The sequence below is a fragment of the Cupressus sempervirens genome, chromosome 11 (genome assembly GCF_028749045.1).
Source record: "Cupressus sempervirens isolate cs-2001-9-10 chromosome 11, ASM2874904v1, whole genome shotgun sequence".
NCBI classification, from domain to species: domain Eukaryota; kingdom Viridiplantae; phylum Streptophyta; class Pinopsida; order Cupressales; family Cupressaceae; genus Cupressus; species Cupressus sempervirens.
The window spans coordinates 625050566-625064406 of record NC_143128.1 but is presented as its reverse complement, the minus strand read 5'-3'; the positions used below and the strand labels follow the sequence as shown (position 1 = coordinate 625064406).

General features: G+C 33.2%; 1 protein-coding gene across 2 annotated transcripts; it reads right to left on the bottom strand.

The window, feature by feature from the left end:
• Positions 1-209: 209 nt before the first annotated feature.
• Positions 210-1743, bottom strand: LOC149531252 (transcription factor bHLH118-like). 2 transcript variants are annotated; one of them, XM_089809813.1, is made up of 4 exons: positions 1266-1743; positions 784-1134; positions 568-668; positions 210-336 (listed from the first exon to the last, which is right to left on the bottom strand). In XM_089809813.1, coding segments are annotated over exons 1-4 (804 nt in total). In that variant the 5' UTR covers positions 1617-1743; the 3' UTR covers positions 210-335. The 2 variants fall into 2 exon arrangements, with proteins under 2 accessions (XP_089665939.1, XP_089665938.1); XM_089809812.1 differs by having other exon boundaries at positions 210-668; positions 1266-1742.
• Positions 1744-13841: the final 12098 nt, after the last annotated feature.

Genomic DNA, 13841 nt, shown 5'->3' with positions numbered 1-13841 from the left:
TATTATCCTTCCCATTAATATTATTTGAAAACCTTTTCTACAATAAGTCCGACTTGTAAAGAATTCTCAAAAACATACTTTGAGCCCCTACTGTCAGATGCAAGAAAAATAGAAGTGAAAAATCATAATGACATTTTCTCAATCTGGTAAATATAAGATGTGAAATGCAGGTACCATGTCTTAAGAAAGATCAATTATGCACCAAACGATGGCATAAAATGCATACTTCCACTGTCTCGTGTATTTCAGTGCAAATAAAATTCCGGTGAAGTACATAACAGATATCTTGCATTGGACTTGGCCATATAAACATAAGAACAACTCATTCTACAGGATCTGCATTTACATTTTTATTGGGATCAGTAACAGAAGTATACTGGGAGTATCAATTACCTTCACACAAAATGTTCCGATTGAAAGAAAAAGAGATTAAGTACTCCAGGTTAATTTTTACAGAAAAGACCTGTAGTAATTTACAGAAGAGAGCTTGTGATCATATGACGATGTAGTGGGTTATATTTCTTGGAGTCTAGCCAAACTGAAAACAATCGAACTTATGAAACTTACTAGGATTTATCACCATCAACAACCTGACTTCTCCTTTGCATGATCAGATGCCTAAGTTTCACACAGAGGTCATCGATGTTATTAGGGTTAGGGTTTACCACCTGCGAAAAAAGAAAGAAGACATATCAGAATTAAATAGACAAGAAACAATTCAATCTACAGGGCATTTTAAGAAAAACACTTGCTTTAATGACACTAAAAGAAGAGAAAAACTACCTTGGTATATACAATATGGAAGAATCTTTCACTAATTAAAAAAGAAGCAGCAGTCACAATTTCAAGTCCAGCTTCTTCCAACACTGAGATAAGATCCGATAAGGCAACCTCACTTTTGAAGGCGTTGATAGAGATCTGAATTGAGGCTGGACCAACAGACTTTGTTTTCACACATGGGAAATCCTCATCTAATTTATGGAATTCTAGGGTAACCGAAACTTCCACAACCCTAGAAAAAACTGCTCCAATATTGCTATTATCTCGTTGCTTAGTGAGGTCTCTGATCTGCTGCTCAAGATGGTGAATGTGATTAACTGCCTCTAGCACTTGGTCTGATACAGATCGCTTTCTCTGCACAACGATCACAAAGCTCAAAGCAAAAGAATACGCAATATATGTGAATGAAATAGAATACCCAGCACAGTTTTTTTTATTTAATACCCAGTACAGTTACTTTGCATTGTATGGGAGGACAATCATACCAGGAGACTTTCATGTGGAAGTAATGACCTCAGTTGTGAATAGAGACCATTCATTTCTCTGCGCCGCTGCTTTTCAACCACTTTGTGAATGACTTTTTTAGTAGGATGCACGATTTTCTCCTTCCCTTTGGAATGAGTGGAATTAACCATGTTTTCCACATAGTTAGGGTAATTATCATTAGGGCTATGTGAGATTTTCCCATAGCGTTCCACAACATATTGATTATGTTCCTCTGATTGGGGATGTTGAAAGAGAAAACTTGGGGGAAAGGAACATATTGCTGACTGGTCACAATTCTCCAACTCATGGGTATTAGGAATGAAGTTTATGGAGTAAGGAAAAGTAGCCATCAGGTTTAATAAGTTCAGCAGAGGGCGAGAAAAATATGTTCCACCTGCAACCTGAGCAAAGTCGGTGGAAATGTGCTTTAAAAGAGAAAAGGATTAGGGTTGATCAATTCTTAAATTCTCTTCTTGGAAATAAGATGTGAAACAGATCTTGGTACCTGCTCAGTGGGCCTGATTGTGTGTAGTACGGCAAATCATTCCTATTTGAAAACAAGATTGGGAGTCAAAATAGATGTTGAGAATCAAGTTAAGGAGCAGAAGTGGTCAGACCCTAGACTTTAAGGAATTCTAAAGCGTTTTACAATGCTCTAGTTGCCAACAGCTGGTTTCTCCAAAGTCTACAAAAGCCCGCCAAAGTGAACATCCTTCGTTGATTTGGAATCAGCTGTCTGGAACAATTTTCCTTGGTTTGACCCGTCTACAATATAAATATTATAAGATTTCAAGCTTTTCTTTTTCTATATGTTTTCCACTTGACAAGTAACAGCTGTGCGCCACGAGAAACTCAAGAATAAGACATGTCGGTGAACTGGAGAGGCATGTTTTTAATCTGTGTCAAAATGGTCCACTCTACCAGAACACCGCTTTTATATTAATCTTATAATGAAATTTGGCTACCCGAGGCATTTTTAAAATATCTATTTTGGAGGGGAACGGTTTGATATATAGAAATATTGAGAAACAATATTATTTCTATTAAGTGGGGCTTTTAATTATCAAACCATTTACATTTTGTGAATTTGTGTTAGACTTTTTTCCAATGAGTTAGGGATGCTCAACATTTGTCTATAAAATTCTATTTTAAGGTCAAGGAAGACGAGAAAAGATTAGTATGGTAACGTGTAGGAGAGCACTTTTAAGTTCTACTAGGTTGAGGACGACTTCTCTAAAGTGTTGTGCTAGGAATATATATATATATATATATATATATATATATATATATATACACACACACACACATTCACACAAATCAGACTATTAACTAGTACACAATATTTTACTTGTCACTATTTCCTTGGTGAAGAAGAATAAACTCAAAAAACCTTTTATGAAACAAAAATGCACGGTTATAATATACAAGCCCCATCAAGAAGATATGGGTTGTGGTTTTGAAAGTCTTGATTCAATACTTCTTGGGTGACCATTTCACAATGGCACATTGATATCATTTTCTCTTAATCACTTCTACAACAAGGTTTCAATCTCCTTCCCTTTCTTCCAATTATCCTCTCTCAAAGTTGACATTAAAGAACATATCATGAACCCTAGTTGTCTATCCTAAAAAGATAGCATCGATAACTAGATATTTTATTAGGAATTATTGGACACCATTTTGGTGATTTCAAGCTTTGAATGCACATTATGCTCCATCCACATAGCTTATTATTCCCCCATCTCAAGACCCTATCTAATTTTAGGCTCATTCTCCAAGGTATAGATTGCCACTAGTGTTCTATCCTTGAGAGATAATAAATTTGGTGTTATGTCTCCAAGGGTTATCACCCAAATTTAGCTAGGGAACCTATATTGAGGTGTTAGTTGGAAATCTGATCAACTAATCAACCTAGATTATTTTTGAATGGATGGAGTATAAAATCTCCTATCCCTCCTTATTTTGGCATTTTCTAATACAAAATTTGCACCCATGCCCAATGTGTTTTCCCTAGACAATCTTGTGTAATATAGAAACAACCTTTGTGTGGGACCTATACTTTGAGGTTGAGCCTCTACAGAAGGTTGGCTTCCTTACAACTAAAATATCTCAAACTACAAACTTTTAGGGAAAGGAAGAATGATTGCATAAAAATGAAATACTAAAAGGGAAAGATGGTGATGCACTAGATTGAAAATTGGTTGCTCTTTCTTCTTGGATTTTCAAAAAACATGAATAAAGCATCCAAATACACAAATATTGACTCCAATATACTCTCCCAAAATTCAAATGGATGTTAAACTAATGAGATATTGCAAGCAAACTTGATTAAAATACAACATTCATGATGAGATTAAACACAACATAGAGACTTGAAAAATAGAAAATAAATAATCCATATAAGGCAAGAAAATGCACAATATACCATACTAGCAAGATAAGGTAAAAAATAAGATTTCTATTCATGAAAGGAAAATAAAAAGTTACAATTACAAAGTATAAAGATGCTACAATGAACTGGAGAAAAGTTCAAAATACTTACAAAGAATTTTCTTTTAAATATTTTAGGCATAGCTCAAATGTAAACATTAAGTTCAAATGCCAACCACATTCAAGTTAGATTACAAAGGAGAGAAATAGCTAAATATTAGAATAAAAGCCAATCTTTGTATGCAACTTTCTCATGAAAATGATGAGAAAGAGCCAAATGAGTACATCCAACAAATAAAGGATAAATATGATTGATCTTATCCTTACAATTCAATAAATAAGCATCGAGTGTAGTGACATTGAGATATCAAATAAAAAAAGTTTCTTTAGAATAAATAGTTGTTACTAAAATATTTTTATGGGCATAAATAATGAAATTGCATTTCTATAAAAAAAATCATCGGGATGGGATAACAAAGAGCATTTAACCTCTTGTAACATTGTTGACCCCACAACCATTTCCATTTCACAAGGACCCTCAACAATTTTTTGTAAAAATACAAAAGAAACTTATGTCATTGACCATTAAAAAGATGCATGACATAAAACATGATAAAATATGGAATTAGAAATGGCCCAAAACACTCTTTAAATGAATAGAAGGAAATCATGTGAAAAGAACCATGATTGGTTATTCCATTTTGCAAGAGGAAAGAAGGCAACCTTGCAAATTAGTGAAATAGGGTAAAACAAAGGTTAATCATACATATGATATGTTAACATGCTATGATAGATTTTAAGTGATTAAAAATGTTGGACCTATCAATCAAATTGGCATGGAGACTAGAGAAATGTGATAAGTAATACTTAGCATCAGATACTTAGTGCTACACCCTTAATATTGTTGTATATAGGGTTATGAATAGTCAACTTGTGGCTATCTTAATCCTTAATTAAGTATTCATTATTATATTATTATTTAGGTAGGTAGGTAGGCCTAGGTGTTATGTAGGGCTGTGTCTATTCAAACTAAGGATAATTAGGTATATATAGGAGGTTGTGAGTCTTATTTCAAGATCATATTGTGAAGTGTGTCCTCATTGGAGATATTTGGAGGTTGTTGTTAGATAGAATTGTCTAATTGTGTGTTGTCTTTGATGTCACACAAATGTCATATTAGTTGTCAGTAAGTGCTTACTGAGCTCACTTGGTTAGCAAGACAATTTTTCTTATCTATGGAGCATTCCTAAAGTTTACTCTATAAAGACAGTGTCTACTAAGCTCACTTAGGTGTTGAAGGAAATTATGGCAGAAAACAGTGTTAACTGAGTTCACATGGTTAAAAAAGGAAAGTTGGACAAAGTTAGTGCTAACCGAGTTCACTCGGTTACCAAAGGATTTTTGCAAGTTTGCAATGTTAACCAAGCTTCTATTGGTTAACATAGGAAATTGTCTTAGAACTAGTGTTTACTGAGCAAGGTCAGCTAATAAAGGATTTTGTTGTTTTGGCATGAGAAGCTTAATTATTCTAAGTATTGTTTCTAGCCAACTATGATAATGATTAGTGATCATTCTAATTTGTATTGAGCTGACTTGACAATCTAGATGATATAAATATAAGGTCAAGTTGTGGTTTTCAAGTGTGTGCAAGTATGTTGATTGAATTAAGAAGGAAAGAGTGAGAGTGAACTTGATGGATAAGTAGATATCCTTATGGACCAGAAAAGTAATATTCGATTAGGAAGGATTAAATTTTAAGTAGAATAGAGATCTGGATTTAGCAATTTAGTTGCATCACAATTAGGTCATTTCATTGTTACTTTCTAACCATTGTAATGGTGATCTAAAATCTCTTAACAGAGTTTGTTTAATAGCTAGTTTTAAATCCTCTAACAAGGTGATAGTTTCATTAAATTATTTTAAGACCTCTCACAAGGCCACTCTTAATAGGGTGATTAAATCCTCTAACAAGGTCACACCTAACAGTGTCTTTTGTAACCTTTAACTAGGTTAGCTCCTAATAGGGCTCACGTCAGAAGAGTGAAAATTAGTAACTAGTTACATTGGTGGTTTTTCCCATATTGGGTTTCCACATTAAATTTGGTGTCTCATGTGTTCATTTCCTTTCTCTCACGCTTGCAAGTTATTATTGTTAATGTTAGATCTTCTAAAGTAATACATACTCTGTATTTACTGAGTTACAACAATTTTTGTATGTTTACTGAGTTGTAGCAGTAAGTAGTTTTATCAGTTTAATTTAGTTGACATCTAAGGGATCTAGGATTTATTTTTGTGGTAACTGATTCACCACCCCTCCCCCCCCTCTCAGTTACTCCTCCTATATTTTCCAACAATTGGTATCAGAACATTTGGTGCTTGCAGGAAATGTTTCAAGGACCTAAGCTAAAGATCAAGATGTCTTACAAGAGAGAGATTCCAGAGCTAAATAGAGACAACTTTTCAACACGGCAGGGTCTCATGAGACTTCATCTAGACACCATTAGTGATTTAGGTTGCAAATACCTTGATGATGAATACAAAAATCCTAATGGTACATTATTTGTTGGAGATCTTGCTAAGAAAAAGAACCATAACATCATGATGATTGATATTGCATTTTCTATTAGCTATGATGAATTTGATGAGATCAAAGACTGCAGAACTAATTTTGATATGTGGAACAAGCTAAAGGACATATATGGTGGTGATGAAAATATAAGGAGAGCCAAAGAAGAAAGCCTTAGAGGATAGTTTGATCAAATGAGAATGAGAGAAGATGAAAATGTTGCCAAATATGTAGAAAGAATCAAAGCTAGTGACAGTGCAATAAGAGATTTTGGAGGAGAAATCAAGGAAGAAACTATTGTAAGTAAAGTTCTCAGAACATTACTTCCTATCTATGCAATTAGAGTATTTTCTATTCAAGAAAAGAGGTGTGATCCAAATCACAAGTTAAGTTTGCATGCCTTGGTAGGAATATTGACAACTTTTTAGCTAGACAACTTTGACAATTATGTTCCAGCTTCCAAAAATATTGAATTTGCATTTGAGGCCAAACTTTCTCTCAAGGAAAAATACAATAAGATAAAGGAAAATTAGTCTGATAGTGAAGAAGAAATTGAGGAAAGCTCAAATAGTGATCTTGAAGTTGTTGAAGCTTTACTTGCATAGAAATATTCTAGAAGCAAAGGAAAATACAAAGGTAAAGTCCCCCTAATCTATTTTTCATGTGAAGAAATTGTTCATATTACTACTAGGTGCCCAAACAAAGAGAGAAAGGATGAGAAGAAGAGTCACAAGTATAAAGGAAAAAAAGATTTCAAAAATCACAAATCATACAAGGACAAAGGTAAGAAAACTTTCTTTATGGCTAAGGATTTTGATAACAGTGAGGATGAAATAGCATACATTGCTGTGAAAGATGAAGGAGATAAGATGGCACTTATTTCTCATGTTAGTAAAAATGATATGTGGATCATAGATAGTGGATGTTCAAATCATATGACTAGAGACAAAACCAAATTTGAACACTTTGAACACTATGATGGAGGTAGTGTAAGGTTTGGAAACAATGAACCTTTTTGTATAAAAGGGAAATGTTACATGTCATTAACTAATGAACTTGTATGTGACAATGCCTACTAGGTTGAAGGACTAAAACATAACCTACTAAGCGTAGCACAACTAATTAACATTGGATTCAAGGTAGACTTTATGCATGGAAAGGAAAGACTATTGGATGACAAAGGGAATCTAATTGGATTAGGCAAACAAACAAGAGGAAAACTATTTTATCCTGATCTTGGTGATTGCTCATGTTTTATTGCTCAAATGGAAGAAAGTTGGTTATGGAATAGAAGACTTTGTCATGTAAACTTTGACAATATGGTCAATATAAGAAAATTTAGAAAAGTAAGAGGTATCCCTAGTTTGAAAAAACCAGATGTCTGTTTGTACAAAAATTATCAGATTAGCAAAATGGGAAAGACTAGTTTAAAGAGTAAAATCTATCGATCTAAAGATGTCTTGGAAATTGTACATACTGATCTATGTGGAACGATTGGAATGGAAAGTTATAGTCTAGAAAAATTCTTTATTCTCCTTGTTGATGACTACTCTAGAATTATGGCTGTTATGTATCTTGGAGAAAAATCAGAAGCATTTGAGAAATTCAAATGGTATCTAGCAAGAGTAGAAAAAGAAATTGGAAAAAGATTGAAATGCTTAAGATCAGATAGAGGTGGTGAATTCATCTCCAATGAATTCAATAACTTTTGCATTGAAAGAGGAATTAAAAGATAGGTATCAGCCCCTAGTACTCTTGAGAAAAATGGAATAGCTAAAAGAAGAAACATATAAATCATGGATTGTGCAAGGACTCTAATGATTGAAAAGAATGTTTCTATCAAACACCATCAACATTGTAGTCCATACTTTGAACCAAGTTCAGTTGAAGAAGGACTTAGAAAAGACTCCTTGAACTATGGTATGGCTACAAACCCAATGTAAGTTACCTAAAAGTATTTGGAAGCAAATGTTATATCTTCAAAGATTCTAGGAAAGGCAAGTTTGCTTTAAAGGGTGATGAAGGTATATTTCTAGGATACTCCTACAAAAGAAAAGAATATAAATGTTTGAATTTTTCCACTCACAAAATCATAGAAAGTGCACATGCGAGAATTGATGAGTTTGCAGAAAAGGCTGAAGAAGAAAGAAAAAGGGAACCAAAAAATTACAAAAGTTTTGTTTATTTCGAACCTAATACATTGCCAGGCACATCTAACAATAAGGAAAATTCACTTCTCGAGTCTTCCATAGCTACCAAGTTGCAAGAAGTACAAACTATGTTAGAGGGACCTAAGTCACATTCTGAGGCTACCGAGCCAATGCCTACTGAGTCTGAATGACCTGAGCCTAAAGTTGAGATTCAAAATGAAAACAATGTAATTCATTCTAAATGAAAAGAACCTATATTGGCCAAGTATGTCAGAAGGCATCATGCACCTAATCAAATTATTGGAGATAAATTAGAAGGTACTATGAGAAGAAGCAAATTGAAAGGTACATGTTTACTTGCTAATTTTGAACCTAGAAGTGTTAAGGATGCTATAGAAAATGAAAGTTGGATTGAGGAAATGAACAAAGAAATAGAACAAATAGAGAAGAAAAAAACTTGGACTCTTGTTCCTAGGCCTAAAGATAAAAATGCAATTGGAACAAAATGGATATTCAGAAATAAGTTGAATTAAGATGGACAAGTATCAAGAAACAAAGCCAGATTAGTGTGCAAAGGCTATTCTCAAGAAGAAGGAATTGATTATGGTGAGACTTTTTCTCCTGTTGCAAGATTAGAAGGTATTAGGACCCTAATTGCATATGTAGCACACATAGGATTCAAAGTATATTAGATGAATGTTAAATCTACATTTCTCAATGGTATTCTTGATAAAGAAGTCTACATTGAAAAAATAGAAGGCTTTGTTGATCTAGACAAAAGGGACATGTTCTATAAATTACACAAAGCACTGTATGGTCTAAAACAAACTCCTAGAGCATGGTATGAAAAGTTACATAACTACCTTATACAGATTGGCTTTTAGAGAAATAATGATAATAGTAGTTTGAATATCAAGGAAGGACTAAATAATAAGATTGTATTGGTAGAGATATTTGTGGATGATACTCTATTTATAGGGAATGATGATCTATGCAAGGAATTTTCAAAAAAAATGAACAAGGAGTTTGAAATTTCTATGTTTGGTGAGATAAAATTCTTTGTTGGATTACAAATACAGTAGAACAAGAATGGTATCTACATTACTCAATCTAAGTATATCAAGGAGATACTTAAGAAGTTTGGAATGGAAGATTCAAAATTAGTTGAAACCCCCATGTGTACTAGAATAAAGCTTACAAAAGATGATGACTCCAAAGCGGTAGATCCAAACTTATATAGATCAATGATTGGGAAATTATAGTATATAGTTCATACAAGACCTAACATTTCCTTAATAGTTGGAATAGTGGCAAGATTCTCAGCAAAACCTAAAGAAAATCACATAATGGCAATCAAAAGAGTTTTGAGATATTTGAAAGGCACTGAAGACTATGGTTTATGGTACAAACTTAGAGGAAACTTAGATCTAAAGGTATTCACTAATGTTGATTGGGAAAGAAATCTTGATGATAGAAAAGAACAAGTGGTGGAGCATTCTTTCTTGGTAAAATTTTGGTATCTTGGATAAGCAAGAAGCAAAACTGCACATCCCAATCCATGGCAAAAGTAGAATATGTTGTAGCAATAGTGAATTGTTCTAACATTGTTTGGTTTAAACAATTGTTGGAAGGCATGAAAGTTGAGATCAAAGATCTAGTTGTCATGTTTTGTGATAACACCAATGCAATTAACATATGAAAGAACCTAGTGATGCATTCCAAAACTAAGCACATTGCTATAAAATATCATTTTGTCAAAGAATTGGTGCAAGACAAAGAAATCATATTGGAATATGTTCATACAAAAGAACAAATTGTAGACATATTCACCAAGCCATTACCGAAGGATGCATTCCTATATCTAAAAGGTAAGTTAGGGGTCATTCCCCTATTTGAAGCTCACTAAATGAAGTTTTAGTGATGCATCAATAGGAACCAAGTTAAAGATCAATCAGTTGATGCAGCATAGTCAAGGGAATATTGCATATGAATCAGTACTCAAGGTATATTAATACTAATTTGGTATGTGTTGTCTTTGGCATGTGTTGTCAAAGAGGGAGAAGATTACTATCATATCTTTCTAAAAAAATTTTTTATCATTTGAAGAGGGAGAAGTTATGTAATTCCTTCATAGAGGGATATTATTGCATGAAAGAAGAAGTTTTTTTGTGAAAAATCTAAGAGGGAAAAACTTTCAATTAGAGAAAGTCTTGTTCTCAAATTTCATTTTGTTATGACATGTTGTGTTGCCATCAGTGCCAGAGAGGGAGATTGTTGGATACAATTGTCTAATTTTGTGTTGTCTTTGATGCTACAAAAATGTCATATCAGTTGTCAGTTAGTAATTACTAAGCTCACTTGGTCAGCAAGATAGTTTTTCTTATCTATCAATAATTCTTGAAGTTTACTCTGCAAAGGTAGTGTCTATTGAGCTCAGTTAGGTGTCAAAGGAAATTATGGCAGAAAATAGTGTTAACCAAGTTCACATGGTTAATAAAGGAATGTTGGATAGATTTAGTGCTAACCAAGTTCACTCGATTACCAAAGGATTTTTTCAAGTTCGTAGTGTTAACTGAGCTTTTATTGGTTAACATAGGAAATTATTTCAAAACCAGTGTTTACCGAGTAGAGTCGGCTAATAAAGGATTTTGTTGTTTTGGGATGAGAAGCTTAATTATTTGAAGTATTGGTTCTAGCCAACTATGGTAATGATTAGTGGTCATTATAATTTGTAAATTGAGCCAACTTGACAATCTAGATGATATAAATATAAGATCAAGTTGTGGTTTTCAAGTGTGTGCAAGTGTGTTGATCGAATTAAGAAGGAAAGAGTAAGAGAGAACCTAATGGAAAAGTAGATATCCTTGTGGACTAGAAAAGTAATATTCGATCAGGAAGGATTAAATTTTAAGTAGAATAGAGATCTAGATTTAGCAATTCAGTTGCATCACAATCAGGTCATTTCATTGTTACTCTCTAACTGTTGCAATAATGATCTAAAATCTCTTAACATAGTTGGTTTAACAACTAGTTGTAAATCCTCTAACAAGGTGACAGTTCCATTGAATTATTTTAAGACCTCTCATAACGGCATTCCTAATAGGGTGATTAAATCTTCTAACAAGGTCACACCTAACAGTGTGTTTTGTAACTTCTAACTAGGTTGGCTCCTAACAGGGCTCACTTCAGAAGAGTGAAAAATAGTAACTAGTTACATTGGTGGTTTTTCCCATATTCGGTTTCCACATTAAATTTGATATCTCATGCATTTATTTCCTTTCTCTCATGCTTGCAAGTTATTACAGTTAATGTTAGATCTGCTAAAGTAATACACACTCTACATTTACCAAGTTATAGCAATTTTTGTTTGTTTACCAAGCTGTAGTAGTAATTAGTTTTATCAGTTTACTTTCATTAACATCTAAGGGATCTGGGATTTATTTTTGTGGTAACTGATTCACCCCCCTCTCAGTTACTCCTATATTTCTAACATTTTACCCCTTGAAGTGGCCTATTATTCTCAGTTATTATCAAGTATTTATATAATATTTGATATTATTTCTTCTATTGTGCAAGTTATTTCATTACACTTAGTATTCTCATTGATTAGAAAATGGTAGATATATGTGATAGAAGACCTAAGGCCAAGTTGAGCACTGGTAGAGTCTTATTCTAATATGAACAAGAAAAGTGGTTATGATGAGTCACATAGGCACAAAGGTACAATGAATAGTCACAAGAGGAGAGTAAGCATGGCGAGTCACCATTTATATAACACCATAATGGAATGCATAGACAACATGATATGACATGTTTTGATGATTGGATTTTTTGTAGATAGAAATGAACAAAGCTACGTCATAGGTTCATAGTGTGACTAGAAGGCCTAACAGTCTATATACCTATTATAAGTAGTCACAGGTTTTAGGTGAGTAACATGTTCATATTATTTAAAATCTAATTCTATCATATTAGCAAGATTTTTGAATATGGAATTGGTACCCAGATGTTGGGAAATTATAAATAAGATTTTTACACTTCATTTTATTTATTTATTTATTTATTTATTATTTTTGTGAAGAGACAAGGACAGACTGGCATAATGTAGAGTTGAACAAAAGATAATTTATAAAAGATCATGAGAAATATGTAAGAGTAATAGGTAACACAATATTTTCACAGCGAAAGTCAAGGAAAAGGAAGGAGATCAGAGAATCCTCAAGGTTTATACAACGTATCTACAAAGCAAGTTGTTCCATTCAGTTTTTATCATCCATCTAGTTATCTTTTTTACCATTGCAACCATTTGTAAGCTCTTATCCAAGCATAGTTTATAGTAAGCATTTGTAAATCCTTGAATAAGGTACCTCCCAAAGGGAGATTGAATTTCTCTCAAAAGGTAGCTTTGATATGCTTATTATAATCCCAATAGATAACTAATATTCTTATATGGATGCATTCTCAAAATGAGTAGTTGTAGCCTTTAATCGAGAAAGCTTTTGTCTACAATAAAAGGCTAGTGGGTATATTAATTCCACTATGGTTTTCACCCGTCACTAAGGATTTCCATGTATAAAATCTATGTTTCATTGATGTATGTATTCTTGTTTTTGGAATACTTTAGAATAACTAAAAGTGGGGAAGGGGTGAATCAGTTATCCAAGGTCTAAATGTCCCAATAAAACTTTTGAGTAGTTAAAAAAACTCACACATATATATATCCTTATCATGTATTTGCATGCATCTAAAAATTCCATCAACTTAGTAGGTCACTGTCCTAGGTCATAACCACTTTTTAGGACTATAAACATTAAACACTACAAAATTATTCACACATTTGACACAAGGATTATATGTAGAAACCCAATTTGGGAAAAACCACTAGTAACATGCTACTAATTCTCACTCTTCTAAATTGATGCCTTGTGAAAGGCCAACCTTGTTAAATGTTACAATGCACACTATTAAATGTGACTTGGTTAAAGGATTTCAATCACCCTATTAGAAGTGAGCCTTATTAGAGGACTTTAGAACGTTCCATTAGAATGTCACCTAGTTAAGAGATTTATAAATGATTGTTAGGTCAACCTTAATCCAAAGGATTTATCCTAAACTGATACAATGATTATAAAGTAACAATAGGATTTTAGTTAATAACAAATCAAAATTCACATGGAAATTATAGATCTCTATTTAGTCCTCCATTCTACTTGGCTTCATACAATTCATCTCTAAAAACTTGTTCACCCTTCAATAATTCATCCTCTTAAGCCTTCTTTCTTTGCATGCCAATTGTAGACTCTCTTATTCGACCACCATATGAAGCAACATCCTAGACTCCTTTTCTTCCTTGGGTTCCTACACATGCCAACTATTGCTTCAAGCCTTGTATCCCCTTATAAAGATAATTTAGGTCTTTTGGTACTCAA

Coding starts and splice junctions, on each gene's coding strand:
- LOC149531252 (XM_089809813.1), bottom strand. CDS start 1,616: ATGGCTACTTTTCCTTACTCCATAAACTTCATTCCTAATACCCATGAG. Junction 1,135..1,265: donor TTCCACATGAAAGTCTCCTG/GTATGATTGTCC, acceptor ATCGTTGTGCAG/AGAAAGCGATCTGTATCAGA. Junction 669..783: donor TCCATATTGTATATACCAAG/GTAGTTTTTCTC, acceptor CTTTTTTCGCAG/GTGGTAAACCCTAACCCTAA.